General features: G+C 34.8%; 1 protein-coding gene across 2 annotated transcripts in view; it reads left to right on the top strand.

Annotated features, from left to right (window-relative positions):
* The window catches only part of BMPR2 (bone morphogenetic protein receptor type 2), a 250850-nt gene extending 225326 nt beyond the window's left edge, over positions 1–25524 (top strand). Inside the window, exons 11-13 of one of the 2 annotated variants that reach the window (XM_077154739.1) lie at positions 11972–12144; positions 15262–16541; positions 17910–25524. In XM_077154739.1, coding sequence (XP_077010854.1) covers positions 11972–12144; positions 15262–16541; positions 17910–18157 — 1701 coding nt within the window. In that variant the 3' untranslated portion in view covers positions 18158–25524. Of the gene's footprint in view, positions 1–11971; positions 12145–15261; positions 16542–17906 lie in introns of both variants that reach the window. The other variant, XM_077154737.1, reaches the window with a different exon arrangement.
* The last annotated feature ends 288 nt before the right edge of the window (positions 25525–25812 follow it).

Raw genomic sequence — 25812 nt, forward strand, 5'->3', positions numbered from 1 at the left:
GAGACAAGGTTTGCACAATCACACAGTCACATTGTGAAAGCTATATCATTATACTATCATCTTCAAGAAACATGGCTACTGGAACCAGCTCTACATTTTCAGGCAGTTCCCTCCAGCCTCTCCATAACACCTTGACTAACAAGGTGATATCTATTTAATGCGTAAGAATAACCTCCAGGATAACCTCTCAACTCTGTTTGGAATCTCTTAGCCACTGATACTTTATTTTGTCTCATTTCACTCTTCCCACTTTTGGTCGAGAAGTTTTTCTCAATCCCTTGATGCTGAGTCTCAGCTCATTCTAGGGTTTTTCTCAATCCCTTGATGCTGAGGCTCAGCTCATTCTAGGATTTTTATCCCACGTTACCAGGAAGGTCCAAACCCCTACGAGTCATGTCGCATGTAGACAGGGGGAAGGTGGTGAGTTTGCTTGTTGTGTTGGCTGGAGAGAGAGGCCACATCTGAGCAACAAAAGAGGTTCTCTTAGGGGTGACTCTTAGGCCTAATTTTAAGTAGGCTTGACCTATCTTTTGTGGGATTAAATTTTATATGAACAACCCCCAAAATTGGGAGGACAATTGAATTTAAACACACAAAAGAGCAAATGGCAAATAAGATGGAAAAAATTGGAATTGAATCTCAGGGTAATATAGACAACATGAAGCACAGAAATATAAGAATCATCAGTGTCCCAGGAGAAGGTAAGAGAAAAGGGCTAGAAAGATTAGTTGATGAGATAATGGGGGAAAATTCCCAACCCTCATAGAAGACACAAATATGCAAATCAAGGAACCCCAGTGAACCCCAAATACAATAAATCCAAATAGACCTACTCCAAGACATATGCTTATCAGACTGTCAAATGTTGAAGAGAAGCAGAGTCCTGAAAGCAGCAAGAAATAAGTGACTTGCTACATACAATGAAAACCTCCTAAGACTGAGTTCAGAGTTCTAACAGGTACCATGGAGGCAGGAAAGCAGTGATATATTTTAAGATCCTGAAAGAGAAACACTTGCAGTCAAGAATTCTTTTTCTACCTAAAGAATTTTAATCTCCTTTAAAAGTGAGGGAGAGATTAAAATTTTCAGATAAACAAATGCCAAGAGAATTTGTCAAGAAGAGACCTGTCCTACAAGAAATACTAAAGAGAGTTTTGTCAACTGAAGACACACACACACAGGAGAGGGAGGTTTGGAGGAGGGCACAGAACTGAAAAGTACCAATAATGGTAACTTGGAATAAAAAGACAGAGAAGGAAAAGAATATATAGATTTGAGACATAAAAATCAAAGATAAGATGGTAGATTCAAAAAATGCCTTTGCATAATAACTTTGAATGTTAACAGAGTAAACTCATGAATTAAACGATACAGATTGGTAGAATGGATTAAGAAACATGATCCATCTCCATGCTGCTAACAAGAGACCCATCTTAGACCCTAGGGTACAAATAGATTGAAAATGAAAAGATGGAGAAAAAGGTTTCTACAAGGTGTAAGCAAAAGAAAGCAGGTGTAGCTATACTAATTTCAGACAAAATAGATTTTAAATGTAAATATGTCATAAGAGACAAGGAAGGACCCTACATTTTAATAAAAGGGACAATACACCAAGAAGAAATAACAATCATAAATGTTTATGCTTCTAATCAGGGAGCTCCAAAGTACATGAGGCAAACACTTGGCAAAACTGAAGGGAGCAGCAGATGTTTCAACAATAATAGTGAAAGACTTCAATTCACCATTCTCCTGTACAGGTAGAAGAATTAGACCGAGGATCGACAAGGAAATAGAGAACTTAAACAATTTGATAAATGAATTAGACCTAATATACATGTATAGATTGTTCTCTAGTAGTCATGGTAGTGCTTATGGTACATTCTCTAGGATGAATCATATGTTGGGGCACAAAACAGGTCTTTCTAAATTTATAAAGATTGAAATTATTAAAAGCACTTTTTCTGATCACAACGGAATGAAGCTGGAAATCCATAACAACTGAAAAACCAGAATTTTCACAGATATATGGAGATTAAATAATACATTCTTGAACACTCAGTGGGTCAAAGAAAAGATTGCTAGAAAATTGGTAAATGTCTGGATACAAATGAAAATGAGAATACAACATATCAGAACTTATGGGATGCAGCAAAGGTAGTGCAGAGAGGGAAATTTATTACCCTAAATTGCCTATATTAAAAAAGAAGAAAAAGCAAAAATTGAGGACTTAATTGCTTACCTAGAGGAATTAGAGAAAGAATAGCAAAATAACCCCAAAGTAAATAGAAAAAAAGAAATAAAGATTAAAGCAGAAATAAGTGAATTAATGAACAAAACCATAATAGAATTAATAAAATTGAAAGTTGGTTCTGTGAGAAAATCAGTAAAACTGATGGACCCCTCCCTACCTCAGCTGAAAAAGAAAAACAGAGAGAGGATGCAAATAAACAAAAACTGAAATGAGAGTATGTTTGTTACCTTGGGCCTGAAGGAAAAAAAAATCATAAAAGGTTTACCCGTTTGAAATTGTTGTGTATCCCAGAAAAGCCGTGTTCTTTAATCCTGATTCAATATTTTTGGTTGGGATCTTTTGATTAAGTTGTTTCCATGGAGTTGTGTCTCCACCCAAGGTGGGTCGCTTGCTAGAGTCCTTAAAAGGGAACCATTTTGGAAAAAGCTTCAGAGCCCACACTGACAGAGACCTTTGGAGATGGAGAAAGAACATGCCACCAGGGAAGCCATTTGAAACTGGAAGCTGGGAGAGAAAGCTAGCAGATATGTCCATGTGCCTTCTCAACTGACAGAGAAACCCTGAATGTCATCGGCCCTTTCTTAAGTCAAGGTATCTTTCTCTGGATAGCTTAGTTTGGACATTGTGCCGGTTTGAAAGGATGTATGTACCCTAGAAAAGCCATGTTTTAATCCTAATCCCATTTTGTAAAGGCAGCCATTTCTTCTAATCCCTATTCTGTACAGTATGCCTGAAACTGTAATTTGATCATCTTCCTGGAGATGTGACTCAATCAAGAGTGGTTGTTAAACTGGATTAGGTGGAGATATGTCTCCACCCATTCAGGTGGGTCTTGATTAGTTTACTGGAATTCTATAAAAGAGGAAACATTTTAGAGAAAAAGATTCTGAGAGAAGCAGAGAATGACAGAGCCACAAGAAAGCCACAACAGAGAATGCCGCAGAGCCGCAAAGCAGAAAGTCCCCCAGCCAGTGTCTTTTGGAGATGAAGAAGGAAAACACCTCCTGGGGAGCTGGAGAGGAAGCTAGCAGATGACGGCATGTTTGCCATGTGCCCTTCCAGCTGAGAGAAAAACCCTGACCGTATTTGCCATGTGCCTTTCCATTTGAGAGAGAAAGCCTGAACTTCACTGGCCTTCTTGAATCAAGGTATCGTTTCCTGGATGCCTTAGGTTGGACATTTCTGTAGATTTGCTTTAATTGGGACATTTCTGTGGCCTAAAAATTGTTAACTTGCAACTTATTAAATTCCCCTTTTAAAAATCCATTCCGTTTCTAGTATATTGCATTCTTGGCAGCTAGCAAACTAGAACAGATATTTTTATGACCTTAGAACTGTAAACTTGCAAGTTAATAAAATCCTTTTATAAAAGCCAACCCAGTTTTTGGTATATTGGCATTTCTGGCAGCATTAACAAACTAAAACAAAAGGATACTATGAACAGCTATACACCAACAAAGTAGACAACTTAGATGCAATGGACAAATTCCTAGAAACCCATGAACAATCTGCATTGACATGAGAAAAAATACAAGATGTCAACAAACAAAGTGCAAGTAAAGAGATTCAATCAGTCACCAAAAATCTTCCTATAAAGAAAAGCACAGGACCAGGTAGCTTCACAGGAGATTTTTATCAAACATTTCAAAAAGAACTAACACCAATACTGCTCAAACTCTTCAATATAAATTGAGGAAAAAGGAACACTACCTAATTCATTTTATGAAGCTAATGTGACTCTAATACCAAAACTGGATAAAAATGCTACAAAGAAAAGAAATACAGACCAGTGTCTGTCATGAAGAGGGATGAAAAAATTCTCAACAAAATACTAGCAAATTGAATCCAACAAAACATAAAAAGAATTATATACCATGACCAAGTAGGGTTTACAGCAGGAAAGCAAAGGTGGTTCATCACAAGAAAATCACTCACTGTAATATAGCACATTAACAAATCGAAAGGAAAAAAAACACATAGTCATCTCAAATGATGCTGGAAAAGTATCAACAAAGTTCAGCATCCTGTTACGATAAAAACACTTTAACAGGTAGGAATTGAAGGAAACTTCCTCAATATGATAAAAGCTCAGTATGACACTAGCGATTTCCAAGTCAATGGCTAAGTCCTTGATCTTGAGGCTTGCTCTTATGAAACTTATTTCTGTAGCAGAGAAGCTAAGCCTACCTATAATTATGGCTAAGAGATACACTCCCAGAAGATATCTTTTGTTGCTCAGATGTGGCCTCTCTTTCTTTAAGCCCAACTCTGCAAGTAAAATCATTACTTTCTCCACTACGTGGGACATGACACCCAAGGGTGAAAGTCTCCCTGGCAATGTGGACATGACTCCCAGGGATGAGCCTGGCCCTGGCACCGTAGGATTGACAATGCTTTCCTAACCAAAAAAGGGAAAAGAAACATACCAAAATAAGGAAACAGTGGCTAAGAAAGTTCAAATAGTGTTGAGAGGCTGTTATGGAGGCTACTCTTATGCATGCTTCAGCTAAATCTTGCTGATGGGTGCAGTTTGACAAACCACACCAGCACCATTCCTGTTAAACGTACAGAACAGCTAGGGTTCTATTTGAGAATCTGCAAAAGTTTCATGCACTAATACTACCTTCCAGAAACATGAAACCTCCAGATGGTTCCAAGGCCAGGTAAGTCCTCCAACCCAGAAAGCCAATTTCTCTAAGAACATCAACTAGTTCCATCACCCTATCCCATGTCGTTGACACCCCTTTTCAACATGAAAAAGTTAGAATTGGCATAGCCCAAATCTCCCTAAAGATTGGGAGATCAAAGAAACATGATGAATTATAACAGAGGCAATGGGATTTAACAAATGAATATGACTCCTGAATCATTATATTGATATTTCTTTTAGTCTCCAGTGTCTTGGAGTAGCTAGAAAAAAAAATCTGAAATTGTGGAACTGTATCCCATACCAAACTTTAAAGTATGTTCTATAATTATTTGTTACAGTGTACTTGTAAATTTATTGCTTTTTTGTATATATATTTCACAAAAAAATGTTTTTAAAAAATGAAGCATAAATAAGTTAACAGAGTCAAAAAGATGACAAAATAAAGTTCTGAAGCACATGACAACATGAATGAACCCTGAGGACATTATGCTGAATGAAGTAAGCCAGGCACAAAAGGATAAATATTGTATGTCACTAATATGAACTAAATATAATGAGCAAACTCATGGAGTTAATATCTAGAATATAGGTTACCAGAAATAGAATGTGAGTAGGGAATGGGGAGCTGATGCTTAATTTGTGCAGAATTTTTAATAAAGTTGATTATAAATGTTTAAATGTGAAATGGATAAAAGTGATGGTAACACCTTTTTTTGTATGTCTGGTCTTATTTGTTACTCTTAGAAAATATTATTTTTGATTGAACTCAGACTTAGAGGTAGAAGCTCTCAGGACACCTTCTGTTTCTTGGCAGTCTGTTCTTGGTGTTTTTCTTTGACCTCCTTCACTCATGGCCAAAAGTTTAGCATATTCTGAGACTTTTTCCTTATTTTTCTTAATATAATCTTTCTTCAGGGCAATTAAAAGCAATGAATCATGTGTGATTATGATTGAAAATGGAAATTTAGGGCCATTTGTGTCATTAGAAGGAAAGCTAGAAATGAAACATGGGCCTGTATAACATAGTGAACCCTATTGTGAAAGATGAAGGTGGTTAATAGTACAAATATAAGAATGTTCTTTCATGAACCAGAACAAACGTATGCAGTTATTACAAGGTATTAATAGTATGGTGATATATGAGAATATGTGCCCCAAATGAAAACTATGAATGTAGTTAACAGTAATATTTTAATATTCAGCTGTAACAAAGTTATTGCACCAATGCTAAGTATAAGTAATAGGGTGGATATGGTATATAGAATTTTTCTTTTTGGAGTAATGAAAATGTTCTAATTTGAGTTGTGATGATGAAAGCACAACTCTCTAATTGTACCAAGAGCCACTGATTGTACATATTGGATGGATTGTATGATATGTGAACAAAACTGCTTTTTAAAAAACAGTAACTGGCCTGTAATCTTCAAAAGTGTCAAGGCCAGGAAGGGCAAGAAAATTAAGTTTAAGATTATTTCACAATGAAAAGAATCCTTATTTCATAAATTGGAGATTGAAGATAGCCCACTGTCAAAATTCCTTCAAACTTAAAACTTGTTTTTTTTTTTTGTTCTTTTTTTAACCTTTTTTTAACTGTATAATATAACATATATACAAAGCAAGGAAAGAAAAAAGCAATGATATTCAAAGCACTCTTCAACAAGTAATTACAGGACAGATCCCAGAGTTTGTCATGAGCTACCATACCATCATCTCAGATTTCTCCTTCTAGTTGCTTCAGAACATTGGAAGCTAGAATGAATATATATATATATATTCATATATATATATATATATATATATATATATTCATATATATATATATATATGTATTTTTTTATCATCACAATAAACTTTTTTTTTTCTTTTTTGTGAAAAATATACAAAAAAGCAATAAATTTCAAAGCATAGCACAACAATTAGTTGTACAATAGATTTCAGAGTTTGGTATGGGTTATAGTCCCTCAGTTTTAGGATTTTACTTCTAGCTGCTTTAAAATACTGGAGACTACAAGAAATATCAATATGATGGTTCAGCAATCCTACTCATTTGTTAAACCTTACCTTCTCTGTCTAACTCCACCATTACCTTTGATCTTTCTCCCATTCTTTAGGGGTTACTTGGACTATGTCCATTCTAACTTTTTCATGTTGGAAAGGGCAATCAACAATTTGGGGTAGGAAAATAGAACTACCCGATGTTCTGGAGAGTCTGACCCCTCTAGATTTCAGGACTTATCTGGTCCAGGGACCCATTTGGAGGTTGTACGTTTCTGGAAAGTTAACCTAGTGCATGGAACCTTTGTAGAATATTGTGTATTGCCTAGGAGCTCCTTAAGATTGGCTGGAATAGTTTTGATTGGGGGTTGGCAAGTTATGATAGGTAGCAATGCCTAACTGAAACTTGCAGAAGAGTGACCTCCTGAGTAGCCTCTTGACTCTATCTGAACTCTCACAGCCACTGATCCCTTATTTGTTATGCTTCTTTTCCCCCTTTTGGTCAGGATGGCATTGTTGATCCCATGGTGCCAGGGCTAGACTCATACCTAGGAATCATCTCCCATGCCACCAGGGAGACTTTCACCCTTGGATGTCATGTCCTACATAGTGGGGAGGGCAATGATTTCACTTGCAGGGTTGGGCTTAGAGAGAGTGAGGCCACATCTGAGCAACAAAAGAGGTCCTCCAGAAGTAACTCTTAGGTATACCTATAAGTAGGCTAAGCTTCTCTGCTACATACAAGAGCAAGCCTCAAGAGCTAGGGCTAGGCCAGTTGATTTGGGTGTCCCTAATGCTTCACACAGTTTCAGGGGTTTCCCTGGTGGTAAAGTTTAATAGTTCCATATTTTTTCTCCCATCCCTCAATGGACTTTGCCAATACTTTTTGATTATCTGCTTAATATATTCCGGGATGTTTCCAGGGATTACATTAAGCTGTACAGGATTAAAGACCCTCATTCTTATTCTGCACTCCCTGTATTTCAGTTGTTCAAATGATCTGTCTAGGCAGGTTAAGTTAGATTATGTGCTACAGAAAATTTAGGTTCTGGAAAAAATAAACCTTTCTTCCTTTCATTCCAAAGAGTAGGTGAGATTCTAAAATATAGACAATACCTTCCTTACCCCGTGTTCTGAATTACCTTAATCTGAACCTGATCAGCTTCATTCTTATCTCTAAATACCAGGTTATACATATATAAAACAGATTCTCAAATTCTAGAAATAATAATTACCACTCCAGACAAAGTGTGATTGCTATAAGACCTTATAATCTAGGCCCCATTTTAAATGAGACCATACAATAATTGCTCTTTTGTTTCTGGTTTATTTTGCCTCACAATGCATGACTCACAACTTTGTTCCTTTTTGTAGCTGCACAATATTTGATCATATGTATATGCAAAATTGTTCACCAGTCTACTTTTCAGTCAGTGCATCCTTCAGCCACCTCCATTCATTAGGCATCATGTATAGTGTCCAAAGTCAACAGTCCATCAACACTCTCAATTTTAGATAATTTCATTGTTCCCAAGAGAAAGATAACCAATAAACACACCCTCACCAAATAGAAAATCTAAAACTTCCCTTAACTCTTGTCCCTCCTCCCATTATTTACCCCTGGTTTTGTTCTGATACTGTCGATGTTTTCCTGTTGAACATAACTGATAGCATGCATCAGCAGGTTTTTTTTATATTTGTAGTGTTAATCAGAGGGATACATGGGTCTGTACAACCCCACCGAATCAAGTTTACCTTCAATATGATAATATTATTTATAGACCCACTAGTGACTGCTTTCACTTCTATCTATTCCCTTACGTTTGAGTTCAACCTCATTACCTGACTATTCACCCATCTCTAGCTTCTGTGTATCTCTAGGTCCCCTATAATCTGTATTATAAGCCTCCAATTTTACCTTTACTGTGGTCATAAAAGTTGAGTCATGCAGTATCTATCCTTTTGGGTCTGGCTTATTTCACTCAGCATTATGTTCTCAAGGCTCATCCATCCTGTCATGCTTTTTGTCTTACTGCTGCATAATATTTCATCATATGTATATACCACATTTTGTTAATCCATTCCTCTGTTGATGGGCACTAGGATTATTTCCATCTTTTGGCAATTGTGAATAATGCTGCTATGAACATCAGTGTGCAAATGTCTGTTTGTGTCGTTGCTTTCAGCTCTTCTGGGTATATACCAATAGTGCTATTGCCAGGTCATAGGGCAAGTCGATATTTAGTTTCCTATGAAACTGCCGAATTGTCTTGCATAGTGGCTATATCATTATACATTTCCACCAGCAGTGCGTAAGAGTCCTAGTTTCTCTACATCCTTTTCAACATTTGTGGTTTCCTGTTTGTTTAATAGTAACCATTCGTATAGGTGTGAGATGGTATCTTATTGTAGTCTTGATCTGCATTTCCCTTATAGCTAATGAAAATGAGCATTGATTCATGTGCTTTTGTGCCACCTGTATATGCTCTTCAGAAAAATGCCTATTCATATCTTTAGTCCATTTTATAATTGGGTTGTTTGTCCTTTTATTGTTGAGTTCTGTGATTTCTTTTTGTATACAGGATATCAAACATTTGTCTGATGCATGATTTCCTAATATTTTCTCCTATTGAGTTGGCTACCTCTTCACTTTTTTGACAAAGTCTTTTGAGGTGCAAAAGCATTTGATTTTGAGGAGTTCACATTTATCTATTTTTTTCTTTTCATTGCTTATGCTTTGGGTGTAAAGTTTAGGAAGTTACCTCCTATTGCTAGGTCTTGAAGATGTTTCCCTACATTTTCTTCCAGGAGCTTTATGGTACTAGTTCTTATATTTAGGTGTTTGATCCACTTTGAGTTAATATGTTTATAGGGTATAAGGAAATGGTCCTCTTTCATTCTTTTGGCTATTGATATCCAGTTCTCCCATGCCCATTTATTGAAAACTGTTTTGTCCCAGTTCAGTGGATTTGGGGCCCTTGTCAAAGACCAGTTGACCATAGATTTGGTGGTCTATTTCTGTGCTCTCAATTCAATTCCAGTGGATTCCACAAAGTATTTCTATCTTTGTGCCAGTACCATGTTGTTTTGTTTTTTTGTTTGTTTTAAATTTTGTACCAAATAAACATTTTTTGCTTTAGTCTCACACATAAGTTAAAATTTTAAAATATTACCATTTATTTTCAACACCCTGCAATAATGACATTCCTTTGTTCTTCCTCATGCAAAAACATTTTTTAAATTTGTACATTTAGTCACTATCATTATACACTCTAGGCATTCCTAGACTATACCATCTCAATCTTTAACATCTGTCTTTCTTTCTGATTTCATTTGTGCTCCCAGCCCACCTCCCTCTATCATTCTCACATTCAGCTTCATTCAGTGTTTTAACATAATTGTATTACAGTTAGGTAGTATGGTGCTGTCCATTTCTGAGTTTTTACATTCAGCCCTGTTGCACAATCTGTATCCCTTCAGCTCCAATTACCCAATATCTTACCCTATTCCTATCTCCTGATAGTCTCTGTTACCAATGAAATTCTCCAAGTTTATTCACTAATGTCAGTTCATAGCAGTGAGACCATACAGTATTTGTCCTTTTGTTTCTGGCTGATCTCACTCAGCATAATGTCCTTAAGGTCCATCCATGTTGTCACATACTTCATAACTTTATTCTGTCTTACAGCTGTATAATATTCCATTGTATGTATATACCACAGTTTGTTTAGCCACTCATCTGTTGATGGACATTTTGGCTGTTTCCATCTCTTCGCAATTGTAAATAATGCTGCTATAAACATTAGTGTGCAAATATCCGTTTGTGTCCTTGCCCTCATGTCCTCTCAGTAGATACCTAACAATGGTATTGCCGGGTCATGTGGCATTTCTATATTTAGCTTTTTAAGGAACTGCCAAACTGCCTTCTACAGCAGTTGTACCATTTGACATTCCTACCAACGGTGGATAAGTGTGCCCTCTTTCTCCACATCTTCTCCAGCACTTGTCATTTTCTGTTTTATTGATAATGGACGTTCTGGTGGTTTGTGAGATGATATCTCATTGTGGTTTTGATTTGCGTTCCTCTCATAGCCATGGAAGTTGAGCATCTCTTCATGTGCCTTTTGGCCATTTGTATTTCCTCTTCTGAGAAGTGTCTGTTCAAGTCTTTTGCCTATTTTGTAATTGGGTTGGCTGTCTTTTTGTTGTTGAGTTGAACGATCTCTTTATAAATTCTGGATACTAGACCTTTATCTGAAATGTCGTTTCCAAATATTGTTTCCCATTGTGTAGGCTGTCCTTTTACTTTCTTGACAAAGTACTTTGATGGGCAATAGTGTTTAATTTTGAGGAGTTCCCATTTCTTTCTTTCTTTCTTCAGTGCTCTTGCTTTGGGTGTAAGGTCTAGGAAACTGCCTCTTGTTATAAGATTTATAAGATATTTCCCTACATTTTCTTCTAACAGTTTTATGGTCTTAGATCTAATGTTTAGCAGTCAAGTCTTGAAGTTTGCTCTTCCTTCTTTTTTAATATAGGCATTTAGGGCAATAAATTTCCCTCTCAGCACAGCCTTTGCACATGCGTAAGTTCTGATAAGTTGTATTCATATTTTCATTCATCTCCAGATAGCTACCAATTTCTCTAGCAATTTCTTCTTTGACTCACTGGGTGTTTATGAGCATGTTACTTAATCTCCATATATTTGTGAAAGTTCTCATTCTTTGGTGTAAAACTTGTTTTTGAAGTTGAATTAGTAGACATATATTGAAGTAGCAATGCTGTGGATCAACAATGACTAAACTATGGTGTTGAAGAAACATTTGTAACTTTTTATAGCTGCTTGCTCTTGTGGATAGTCTTCAGGGAATTAAGTTAAAGCTTGCCTTCTTACTTGTTCCTCACCTTTTGGAAATGTGATCCTTTACAAATTCCTGAAGTCTGAAGTATTTTATTATAGTTATGTAAGCTAAAGGTCACAGAAAATTGATTTTTCTTTAACTTCATGTGGTAAATTTAAAATATCCATATGATTTTTTAAAATTTTTAAATAAGCATTGTTTAACTTTGTATTATAGGCAGTGAGGTCACTCAAGGAGACAATCGAAGACTGTTGGGACCAAGATGCAGAAGCTCGACTTACTGCTCAATGTGCCGAAGAAAGAATGGCTGAACTTATGATGATATGGGAAAGAAACAAATCTGTGAGCCCAACTGTTAATCCAATGTCTACTGCTATGCAGAATGAGCGGTAAGACCCTAGAGGTTTAATAGTATTGGAAACTGAGACCAAACGAAGAACAGGAAATAAATACTATTCAACTAGCCTAAAAGTGTAACGATTAACTCATAAATTTATAGTTCAATATTCCCATCTACTCCTGAAGATATTTATTTGGTATGAGTTCAAGAAGGAGTCTCTGTTTTTGTATCTAAAGATACAGTAAAAGAGATTAGTCTTTCTCTATCAATACTCCAATTTCCCTACAATAATAAAGGTAAAACATTTTCGTAGTTCAAAAGTTTATAAACACGTGTGTGTGTGTGTGTGTGTGCATAGTCTCATTTATCCTTTGTTGTTATAGAGGGATTTTTATTTCATTCCTACAACTTAGAATTGTCACACTATATTGTTCCATGTTTGGGAAGAAAAAAATCTTCCCCTAGATGTTTTTTCCCAAACATGAGAAAACCATTTAGTTCAATCAGTTGAATCCAATTGATTCATTCAATTTGATGAATTTGTAATTTTATCCAATACATGTTAAAAATTTTCACAGAGTCATCCAGGAAATGGTTACCAGCTTAAAACTGAGATAAAAATACACTTGATTTTTGAGTTATTTGTTTTGCTGTTTTCTGTAGTTCTGATTTCTGAGAGAAATTTATACTCTGGGCCAAAAATTGGGTTAACTTTACTTATGTTTAAGTAGAATTAGTTTCAGCATATAAACCCTTATATCTTATACATCAACCAGTCAAGGAAGGTAGTTACTAATAATTCTAAATATAAATGTTCTTTCTCACTTTAGACATTCCAGGGCAGTTTTCTATTTTTATCCCTTCTTATCTCCATATTTTCCATATACTCTAGAATGCTATTTGCGTATCTCTCAAGGGTAGACTACTTTTACCATAAGTGCTTTTGAACTTTTCTTGGATGATAAGAAGAAACTTTGACTTGCCATCTCCTGCTTTGGCCATCCTTTGCATGTTGTGACATTCAGCTTTATCCCTTGCATGCATCTTCTCATTTGTAGTCACCACTAAGTAGTTTCCCCTAAATCATAACTCCTCCCATAGTCATTCTCACTACAGATTTCATATTACTGTCATACCCTCCATAACTTCTTCTTTTGTGCAGTACAACAGCCTTTTCTTCTTCCCCTTCCTGTTGTTTCCCTCATACTTTCATCAGTCTTCTTTCATAGCCCTTCTCCATTGGTAATTTTCTCTAGTAACACTTGTATCTATTTATGTTCCCAATGTTTATACCTTGATCGTTTTCATTGAAGCTGCTACCCTACATTTTTTTGTTTTGGTTGGTTTTTTGTTTTTTTTTTTGCATGGGCAGGCACTGGTAATTGAACCCGGGTCTCTGGCATGACAGGCAGGAATTCTGCTGCTGAGCCACTGTGATACTGCCCTACCCTGTGTTTTATTTTAACCTTTTTTTTTTTTAAACATACCAACACACAAACACAAACATTCTTACCATATTATCTTTCCATTCTTCATATATAATCAGTAACTCCCAATATCATCACATAGTTGTATATTCATCATCATGATCATTCCTTAGAACATTTTCATCAATTCAGAAAAAGAAAAAGAAAGAAAAAAATTCATACATCCATACCCCTTACCCCTCACGTTCATTGATCACTAGCATTTCAATCTACTAAATTTATTTTAACATTTGTTCCCCCTATTATTTATCCATATGTTTTACTTACCTGTCGATAAGGTCAATAAAAGGAGGATCAAACACAAGGTTTTCACAATCATATAGTCATATTGTGAAAGCTTTATCGTTTTACAATCATCTTCAAGAAACATGGCTACTGGAACACAGCTCTACATTTTCAGCCACTTCCCTCTAGCCTCTCCATTACACCTTAACTAAAAAGGTGAAATGTAAATTATGCATAAGAGTCACCTCCAGGATAACCTCATGACTCTGTTTGAAATCTCTCAGCCACTGATACTTTATTTTCTCTCATTTCTCTCTTCCCCTTTTTGGTCGAGAAAGTTTTCTCAATCCCTTCGTACTGAGTCCCAGCTCATTCTAGGATTTCTGTCCCACATTACCAGGAAGGTCCACACACCTGGGAGTCATGTCCCACGTAGAGACGGAGGGCAATGAGTTTGCTTGTCATGTTGGCTGAGAGAGAAAGGCCGCATCTGAGCAACGAAGGAAGTTCTGTTCTCTTGGGGGTGACTCTTAGGCCTAATTTTAAGTAGGCTTAGCCTATCCTTTGTGGGGTTAAGTTTCATATGAACAAACCCCAAGATTGGGGGCTCAGCCTATTGTTTTGGTTGTCCCCACTGCTTGTGAGAATATCAAGAATTCTCCACTTGAGAAAGTTGAATTTTTCCCCCTTTCTCACCATTCCCCCAAGGGGACTTTGCAAATACTTTTTTATTCAGTGATTTTAACCATTTTTTAAATAATAGAAATATATTACAGTGTTATGCTCAAGAACCATCACTCCCAATAAGTGACCATGACTGTGGAGAACTCTTGATAACTGGAAAGCATTTCTGAGTCTTTGATACTTTATCTGAATGTTCTATTCTGCCTTATATCCTAGGCTCTAGGACTTTCACTTATATAGTTCAATCTACCCAGGAAGATAAGTTCTGTTATTAAACTGTGCTTCTTAAAAGAGGCACTTTCAAACGACCTAAAGTTTATGCTCTCCTTGCCATTTGGCCAATGGATTTTAATTGATAACACTTTGTTGAGTAGAGTATCTAGAATTATGGGACTACAAAAGAAACATATGCCAGGGTTTTTGCATGGAATTTAGCATCTGGTTGTGTAAGCATCTTCAGTATAGAATTTATAAAGATGTACTTGGTGATGTTATAAAGCTCTGTAAACAAAAATAATGAATATGTATAAAAGTAGCAACTAGGTACACATAGTTTTTCAGAAGGTTTAACTCATATAAAGGTAGCATGATAGCAAGTAATTAACTGACACGTGATTATTTGACAAGGATTTTAAAATAACATCTAAAATAATATGGGTTACAAATAAAATAAAAAGCAGCTCAGACTTTAAAATTGGAGGTGGTTAAGTTGAAGAAGCAGTTTGTCATAAAAATACTTTCTTAATATGACCCTTTTTTCTTTCTTTAAGCAACCTCTCACATAACAGACGTGTGCCAAAGATTGGCCCTTATCCAGATTATTCTTCTTCCTCTTACATCGAAGATTCTATCCATCACACTGATAGCATTGTAAAGAATATTTCCTCTGAGCATTCGATGTCCAGCACACCTCTAACAATAGGGGAAAAGAACCGAAACTCAATTAACTATGAACGCCAGCAAGCACAAGCTCGAATCCCCAGCCCTGAAACAAGTGTCACTAGCCTGTCTACCAACACAACCACCACAAACACCACTGGCCTCACTCCAAGCACTGGCATGACCACTATATCTGAGATGCCATACTCAGATGAAACAAGTTTGCATGCCACAAATGTTGCACAATCAATTGGGCCAACCCCTGTCTGCTTACAGCTGACAGAAGAAGACTTGGAGACAAACAAGCTGGACCCAAAAGAAGTTGATAAAAACCTCAAGGAAAGCTCTGATGAGAATCTCATGGAGCATTCCCTTAAACAGTTCAGTGGGCCAGACCCATTGAGTAGTACCAGTTCTAGCTTGCTTTACCCACTCATAAAACTTGCAGTAGAAGTGACAGGACAGCAAGACTTCACACAGGCTGTAAATGGCCAAGCATGTTTAATTCCTGATGTCCCAACTACTCAAATCTATCCTCTTCCAAAACAACAGAACCTTCCTAAAAGACCTACTAGTTTGCCTTTGAACACCAAAAATTCAACAAAGGAGCCCCGGCTGAAATTTGGCAGTAAGCACAAATCAAACTTGAAACAAGTAGAAACCGGAGTTGCCAAGATGAATACAATCAATGCTGCAGAACCTCATGTGGTGACAGTCACAATGAATGGAGTGGCAGGCAGAAGCCACAATGTTAACTTACATTCTGCCACAACCCAGTATGCCAATGGGGCAGTACCATCTGGCCAGACAGCCAACACAGTGGCACATAGAGCCCAAGAAATGCTGCAGAATCAGTTCACTGGTGAGGACACCCGGCTGAATATTAATTCCAGTCCTGATGAACATGAACCTTTACTGAGACGAGAACAACAGGCTATCCATGATGAAGGTGTTCTAGATCGTCTTGTGGACAGGAGAGAAAGGCCACTGGAAGGTGGCCGAACTAATTCCAATAACAACAACAGTAATCCATGTCCAGAGCAAGATGTTCTTACACAAGATGTTCCGAAGAAAGTAGCAGATCCTGGACCATCAAAGCCAAGACGAACACAGAGGCCTAATTCTCTGGATCTTTCAGCCACAAATGTCCTGGATGATAGTAGTATGCAATGTAAGTAAAAGGACTTTGTAATCTTTCCTGTATGTCTTTTGGGACCTTTAAGTAACTGCTTATACATGGAATCACATTGCATTTCAACTAGTGATTATTTTACCTTTCCCACTTTTGGAAATAAAATAAGAAACCATTTGGCTGGCAATCAAAATTAATTAATTAGATTATTATAAATAAATTAATTAGATTATTGTAAAGGGAAAAAAGATTTTTCATCACTGATAATTAAAAAGCCAATGTTACAATACTTCGAATAATTACCAATAGGACATGTGCCTCGTGTGGCTGTTGCTTTGTAATACAACTTACGTACTTTTAAGAATGGTAGAGATTAAATACTCACCAGTTTAAAAGCTCCAAAGTAAAGTGATGTCTATACAACTTTGAAACAGTTTGTTGAGTATATTAATATCTATTATAACGCTATTTAGATTTTATCAGACTAATGTTATTAAATCTTAAAAGTCCAGAGAAATTTCAGAACATCAGCAGAAACTATAAAGTTGGTCTCAGTTTCTTACTTTTATCTTTTTCAAGAGTTATGTATTGAGATGTCCACATGCCTATAGCACTATGCCTATAGCATTGTGCTGTGGGCTCCATATCATCTTAAACAAATAAGTTGATACTTGGTTTCTGGCCTTTTTTATTACGACAGAAGATAGGAGAGTTCACCAAAATCTGTTAACAGTCATCATTATACAAAATGTTTTCTCTTATAGACTGAAAGCACTTGTGAAAAAAAAGTCATATTTTATGGTTGTTAAAGGGCTACAGAATGGGTTAAAGGCAGGCTACCATTCTCAAAAACTAATCAGTAGAATCTAGCCCCTTGCTTGAATGACTTATAGGCTAGTTTGCACACTCTTTTGCAGGGGTCTGTATTAGTAAAACATCTCATCAGGTATTAAGAGATTGAATTATTAGAAAATTTGTATTCTAATATTCCTGCCATTCTTCTGAAAAATACTGTATGCTAGCACCTTTAAAGTTTAATCTACTTTGTGCGTGAAGTAGAATGATTAAATGCATTTTGCCAAGTTAGAGCCTCTATCAATACCAAAGGATTTAAGAATATAGTTGAGAAAACTTTCTCCTCTGTTTTTGCTTTTAATGTTTTTTTTTTATTATTTTCTTCTTTGCCCTATGAAATAATTCATTATTAAATTGTCTTACAGTCTCAAAAATAAGTTGGTTAGGCTTTGCTAAAACATATTGCCTGGCATCATGAATTTCAAGAAATGTCCTTTAGTACCTCCTGCAGACATTATTTTTACCTATTCTTGAGTTACAGCCTTAACCCTTTACTTCTTAATAGTTTCTTTTTTAATATAGTTCATTTTTCTGTGCTTTTATTTTCAGTAGGTGAGGCAACACAAGATGGCAAATCTGGATCAGGGGAAAAGATCAAGAAACGTGTGAAAACTCCTTATTCTCTTAAGCGGTGGCGCCCCTCCACCTGGGTCATCTCTACTGAACCACTGGACTGTGAGGTCAACAACAATGGCAGTGACAAGGCAGTTCATTCCAAATCCAGCACCGCTGTTTACCTTGCAGAAGGAGGCACTGCCACAACCATGGTGTCTAAAGATATGGGAATGAACTGTCTGTGAAATGTTTTCAAGCCTAGTGAGTGAAATGTTTTCAAGCCTAAGGAGTGAAATCATTTTTTGCATCATTTAAACACACAGAAGACACTTAAAAAAAACTGCTTTATCCCCTATTAGCTTCCCCTCCCACCCCTGCAACAAGGACTTGCTTTAAATAGATTTCAGCTATGCAGAAAATTTTAGCTTATGCTTCCATATTTTTTTATTTTGTTTTTTTTTAAGTTTTGCACTTTTGTTTAGTCTCACTAAAGTTGTATTTGTCTGTTATGACCACAGAATTATATGTGTATATCAAAAGTGGTCTCAAAATATTTTCTTAAGGAAAAAAAGTAAACGGTGTGTTGCTGGGAAATCAGTTTGGACCAGTTTCTAAAGGTCATTGAAACAAGAAAATTAAGACAGGTTTGCCTGCTGTGGTGTCTGAGATCCATGTTTTATTTCTGGGCACAAGCTAGTTTATATGTTGATACGTTCCTGAACATAGTATCTGTTGGACATCTCTCTTGTGTTTTGTTTGAATGTGCAATAGTCTATAGGCCACAGATAAGCTTTCTTATAAACTCTCTTCCTAATAGGGCATACATTCTTCCATAATAAAACATTCTTCCTGCCCACCCTCCATACTTTTGGTAGGTCAGTTCTATGACAGTGAATTTTGCACAGGTGAAAACAACTACCTGATTACCTTTCTTTTTCCTTATCATGAAGAATTCAGAAACATTATCTCAAAGGGCTATAAAGAAGGAACCACCAAAACCTAATTTGAAATGCCATTTCTTTTAACCTTCCAAATCCTGAACGTTTCCTTCCAAGTATTTTAATAAACATTTTTGGTTCTGGTTTTGGAAGTTCATATGAGAGCATAGAACAAAATAAAGGAAATCAAATATTAGCTTTTAAAATTTTATTTTATTTTTATATGTATGTTCCATATTCATCTAGTCAAGTACATTTTTATTGGAAAACTTAAAAGCTATACTTATATGGAATTTTTAAGTAGGTAGATGGTTAAGACAATATTGTGTTATAGCCTTCATTCTCTGTATGGGCAATCTTTGAGTCAAATAAAATTACATTTTCTGTTTGAAATAACTTTAAAAGTAATGCATAGTTTTGAACTATAGTATCTTTTCTTTCTCTTCCTGAACAACATCTGGTGACTTTACATGAAAATAATTATTCTCCCCATGACCTAAATGCTGTGTGGAAAAATCATTCAAATGGTATGCCAATTCCCTGAGGAAGGAAGGATTATTGCCAAACCTACCTGTTTAGAGCAGAATGAGACTTACCTCTCTTTAGAATTGTTTCTTTGCTAGTGCTATTTTCATAATTTCTCCTTTTGCCAGATTTTCACAGGAGCTTTGATACATGATCAGTGCTAATTATATACATTAAATTCAATATGCCTTTTATTAATATGTATCCTTCAAATCATATTGTTTTTTTAAAACTTCTCTGCTTCTTTCATTACTGATAATCTTCTCTAAAACAACTCCTGCATGTTTTTTTTAAATGAAGCACTTTCTTTCAAATAAGGGATACTTTTTTATAAGCACAGATTATTTTTATCAATTTGCAAACAATGATAATCTCATTTTATTTTCAGCTTCTCAGAGTATTTTAAATAGTTGTTATCTAATTAACTTCCGATTAAAATTTCCTGGGAGATAAAAAGCTAGGAGAAAAACACAAATTACCAAATTCTAGATTTAGGTTTTTATCTCCTGAACCATGTTTACTCATTCATATTCCTCTCTCTTCATCATAGCTGAAAACATCCTAAATTTTCCAATTTGCTGTCCAAAATACTTGTGACTTACTTGCATATAAGCCTTCTCTTGTTTGCTCTTTGTTGTGATCTTATAAATTAAATGTTACAACACTTCATGTATTCAGCTAAATTGCTGAATGTAGTTTTGAATTATTAGAATTAAGATTATTTTACTGGTGTCCAGGATTTCCGTCTTTTATGTTTTATTAGCCTTTCTCTTGATTCAAACCCTTAACACATTTTTATCCTGCATATAACTTTTTTTTCATGCAGTTGTTATTCTTTTATCTTTCCCTGTAAATTTTCACTTAGTACTCTTGTCTTTAAATATGTCTTTCACCTTCATTTTAGAATATTCTGTCTGAAACACATGTAGGACATCTTTGAATCAAAATAAATTATTTTTCTTCTCCAATTTGAAGCATTGAGAGGAAATGATTATATAAAGTTTAAATGATCTTTTCCTGCCAGAAGAAGGGTTATCTTATGTTCTGCTATACTTTTTATTTGGACCAGTTTGATTGTAAGTGTTCCAACATTTTTTAATGCTTAATAAAAAATGCTTTCAAAAATTAATATGCTAGAGTTTAAAAAAAAAAACCTCCTGTAGTTTCCCATTTCATACAAGCATGCTTAAAACGAATTTCCTTTACCCAGATTTTTTTTGGGGTGGGGGCGGGCAGTGCGTGGCCTGGAAATCGAACTCAGGGCTCCCATATGGAAGGTGAGAATTCTACCACTGAACCACCCATGCACCTCCCCAGTTTCTTTTTTAGTATACTTTTGAAAAATTAGGAAAGTAAAAAATTTAGATAATTTTAATAAATTTCTAATGAAATTGTACATCAAACTGATTGACTTTGACTCAATATACAAGCAAGCAAAAAAAGTTTAAATTAGACTCCGAAATCATTTGCTTGGTAACTTTGTCTAATACTGTTTCTTAAAGCTAATATTTAAATACTATAAAAAATTTTGCAGAAGGAAAATGTTTGGATCCTTTTGAACAAAAGGCCAATCAACTAAAAATTATTAAACAATTTCACTGGATGTTAAACATCATAATAGATCATCAGAAGCTAATATTAGTTCCCTAAACTGAAGCCTAATTGTATGTAAGAATTAAGTCATCAAAAAAACTTGATTTGAATTGTGTTTAGCTGAAAATGATTTGATTATAATTCCTAAAAATTTTTGCCCTGTTTAAAATGCAAAGTAGAAAATAACACTGTTATCAGTGTAGAAAGTTATGGGAAGGTACAGGAATGAAATAATACTTATTGACCATTTTATTCTTCACAGCGATGATATTAGGATTATAGTTAAAATTCTCACTTTGCAGATGAGGAATCTTAAGTTAATAGAAGCTAAGTAACTTGCCCCAAATCCACATCTAGTAATAGATAAAGCTAGTATTATAACCCAAGTCTACCTCTCCACATCTCTTTTATCCACACCTCATTGCCTATACCCTTTATGACAGGATGTATAATGTGCTGACATTTTGTAAGAAATTCAGTCTTAACTCCAGCACAATCATGGTTTGCATATAAGCCAAATCAGATTCCTTAATGATTTTGAAGTTAGGCAAACATAGGATGTATAAACATGTCTATGTGATTGTTGCTGGAGAAACAATTACTAATGCAAAACAAAATTCAATCCCACATCTGCCATCATGAGTCTTAAAATTATTTCACATCTCTTTGCTCCTAACGTTGTTATACTGCAAAACTAAAGGTAAAGTAAATTTTAAGGGAAAAATAAAGGAGACTTTTTTCTAAATCAATTCCATGCTAGATCAGAGTAATAGATTTAACATGAACTTTCAGTCTCGTCAGTCGTTTGACTCCATATGGAAAATTATTTGCTTTTGGTGACTTCAGAAAACTTTCTGACCCAAAGAACTAACTGAGTAGGACTTAGGAAGGATACAAAGATAATGTCCTTTTTAAGAGCAGTTAGCTCCTTACTTGTATCCACTTGTTCCAAAAATTATATGTCAGTTTTAAAATATGAAAATAATTGAGAGGAAAGAACACTTAAGTAAATATCACAAAATTTGGCAAGTATTTTTATTAAAATGTTTTCAAATTTGGTTTTTACAGCCATATGGAATACCAGTAGGCTACAGCTACTTACTAAGGTTTCCAGTCTCTGTAAACCTCTCTTGAGAGTCTATTTCAATAAACTTTTTATTCTTTTTCATATTTATGGACACAGACATTCACTAGTGGTAGTTTGGTCATAAAACTTAAGATTGCATTATATTTATTTACAATCTTTTATAAATTTATGCTGAATTTACTATCAGTTATGAAGTTTATTAAAAAGTTATTCACATATTGCTTTGTATAGTACTTTCATCTTCCCAGCTAACAACTTAGAATTTATATTCATGTTAGTTGATTATCTAGACCAGTCAGTCATTCTAGAAATTGTGTAGCACCCCACATAAACTCCAGAAGTCTTTTACAGACTGGGTTGTCTATAAAATATTAATGCCTTTTACTGGCAGTTCACTCTTCACATAAAATTGCATATTACCTTTAGATTCTGAACTATGCAAGCTACTAAAACTACCTTGCATGATCCCCTCCTAAGTATACTCCTTGTTTAAATAAATCTGGCAAATCACTGTTTGAGCTTGTTACACAAAAGCTGTTAGAAAAAAGAAGGCTTTTCTCCAGTTTCCAAATTAACATAAAAGAGGAAATCAGGGCTCTCTGGTGTACCTAGCCATTGCTTTTCTTAAATCACCTTATAGTTTATGCCTTATTCTATCCCTTGGTTATCTGACTTGCAGTCTGTGTCAGTGAAGTATTCCTTAGATCTACCCTGCCTCCCTCCTGCTTCATTTTAAATCCATTTCTCATATCCAGTAGGAAGAGAAGAGAGCAGCTGGTCATCCTCAACGTTGCTATTCTTCAGTGTGCTTCTGGCTTTTCAACGTCTAAGTCTTCAGACAATTGTTTTAGTTCCTTTAGCTTTTTCTCCTTAATCCTGTTTTAATAACTTTTATTTATATTTAAGAACACGTAAACTTATATTTATGTTATATTCAAATTCATTACTCTAGTTAAGTAATTTAATTGTTCAGTAGAATTGAGATTAAGATGCTACCATTTGACAGTAGATTGAACCATTAGACTATCAGCAAAATCAGCACTTAAGTTTTGTTTGTATTTAACATTTTCTATTGTGGAGCTTTATGATTTTATATTTTCATTAGTTATAACTAAAAAGCCATGCATACAGAATTATAAATCATTATTTTACCATTAAACACTTTTTATTAACCTATATGCAGTAAGCTTAATATTATGTTTGAGCCACAATGTTTTACATATTTCTTTACATCAAATATTTTATCAAACACTAAATGCAAGATTACCTTTCAAAAACAAACTATTTAACAATCAGATATTAACTATGAACATTTTTGTAGACCACTTTTGAATTACATATAATTGTATGTACAATATAGACTGGACTGTAACAAATTTCTTTTTAACTTTTTTAATGACTGGTTCAAATCGAGTATCTGTGCATATAAAGGAAAATTTAGGAATTTATCTCATGGCAGATACATTTGAAAGTAAATACTTCAGAAAAAGAATGCTGTATATTAAAATTATGCCCCAAATAAATCAATATTATCTTGAAAAATCCAATTCCATTATTATTGTAATGTTCATAGTGTTACTCTTAAACATTGTAACATTAGCATTCATTTTTAAAACTTAATTTGAAACCCAGATTTTAAAATCTTAGTATAAGAGAAGGAATCTTTACAATTAAATTACAAAATTACATCATTAGTGAATCCAGTATATGAGTGAATTTTCAAAGAAATTACTGTATTTTAAATTACAACTTGATTTTTTTTCAGTATTTTTAAAGGCAGCACATGGGTTTTTTTCCCCCCATTTTGTTTGTACTTTTAAATTTCAGAAACATTTTCTGTTTTAGACTAACTATATAGACATTACTTAAAAACTCAGGGACACTTTCATCCCTTTGCACACTGAAAAAGTTCAGTTGGTAGCAAGCAAGCAATTGGACCCGGGTGAATATTGAAAGTATTTCTTGCACAATTCATTTAATATTTCATCTTATGATTCAATACAAAGTACATAGATATGATGGCAGATTTCATTAACTATAAAAACTTGCCAAGTTCTATGAATACTGAATAGAGAGAATGACTCAACTAATTGGCCACATGTTGCAGCAGATGTAATACCTACATGTTGTAGATATTAGATTTGAAGCACCTTCAAACCATTTCTGTCCTTTGATTAAATGATGGGGCAAATTGTTTCATTTTCTTTCTTTTTTTTTTCCCCACATGAGCAGGCATCAGGAATCAAACCCAGGTCTCTGGCACTGCAGGCGAGAGCTCTGCCAGTAAGCCTCCATGGCCTGCCCTCTTTCATTTTTTTAATGAGAGAACTTAAGTCGTTTCTCTGAGATGGAATTTTCTCATGAGGCAATTTGACTTTATAAAACTTTTCTTATTAAAGTGAACTAATGAGGTTAGAGCCTTAGTAATAACTTGGATGGTTTTGAGAAGGTAATCTATGGTAACCCATGTATTTATCACAATGTTCCAAACAGAATTTTTCTTTTAATCAGATAAATTCAAGCTTCAAACTGGTATACTTTGTACCTAAACTCCTAGCCACAAAGTAGTTTGTAACTAGTCTTTTGTCTCAGGCTCTCCACTTTACTATCAATCCTAAAGTATGTAAGGGAAACACATTTTTAGAAAAGCTTTAACAGTAAGAAAATTAAATTGCTAAAAGATGCTTTGAAAGATAGTTAGGTCCCTGTTTGACATTGAAATGCTTGGCTTTGGTGGCTTTCCTTTTCTGCCCACATTTATTTATTTAAATAGTTTTGTATGGCTTGTCATTTTGTTTCCATAGAGATTATATTGCATAAGTGTTTGTATTCGCTGGAATCATCCTTATTTTTCTGCTGATCATTTTTCAAAGATACATGGATAACTAAAATACACTAACTTTTAGGTTATTGTAGTAGCTGAAACATGGAGGTGTGTAGCTGCCATGCTTTTTCTGAACGGACCGGAGAAACGTAAGTGATAGAGCATTCACTTCTGAGCATGCTTTTCTGGAAAAAGAAAAGCTAAAAAAATTGGCAATTCCTCAGAAACCTTTCTTGTTAACGGGTATCTTTTGTTAGTGTGTTTTGCTCTTATAATACAGATAAAATATAAAAATTTATGAATAATGACTTTCAGTTATTTTGCTTTTGTATAAGCTGTTTGAGACCTTGCTATGCTGTACAAGTTGTATTTGATGAATCAGTGTGAGTATGAAATAAGCAAATCACTTTTCTTTTGTATTATCTATGGATGCCACTTTAAAAGGTGACATTAAGCCACTAAAGAATTTTCTATGAATAATTGTAATTAGGTAAATGCTTTGATATATATAAAAACCTAAATAAAAAGATTGTATTGATGCAGAGGCATTGGAGAAGGAGATTTTAAGACAGTTCTTTAGGTTTAAAAAAGGCTTGCTGTAAAATGGTGCATTATTCCATTTATTAAAGATCATATTAATGACAATAGCAATTGTATCTTGATTTCATGAGGCCACCACATACTATGATTGCTAGTATGACATTGTGGATATTTTGCACTAGAATAATAAATCTTCTACCTCATATGACATTCATAATTCAGTATGATATATTTTTTACAACTGAAGTTAGAATAATACTTGCTAACTTCCTGACCATCTATTATACACCAGGCACTGTGTTGCAACTTCACAAACATCGTTGATAATTCTTACAACAATCCTACAAAGTACATATTAATGCCTCCATTTTATAAATGAATTAACTTAGGCTC

This window comes from Tamandua tetradactyla, chromosome 3 (genome assembly GCF_023851605.1).
Source record: "Tamandua tetradactyla isolate mTamTet1 chromosome 3, mTamTet1.pri, whole genome shotgun sequence".
Taxonomy (NCBI): domain Eukaryota; kingdom Metazoa; phylum Chordata; class Mammalia; order Pilosa; family Myrmecophagidae; genus Tamandua; species Tamandua tetradactyla.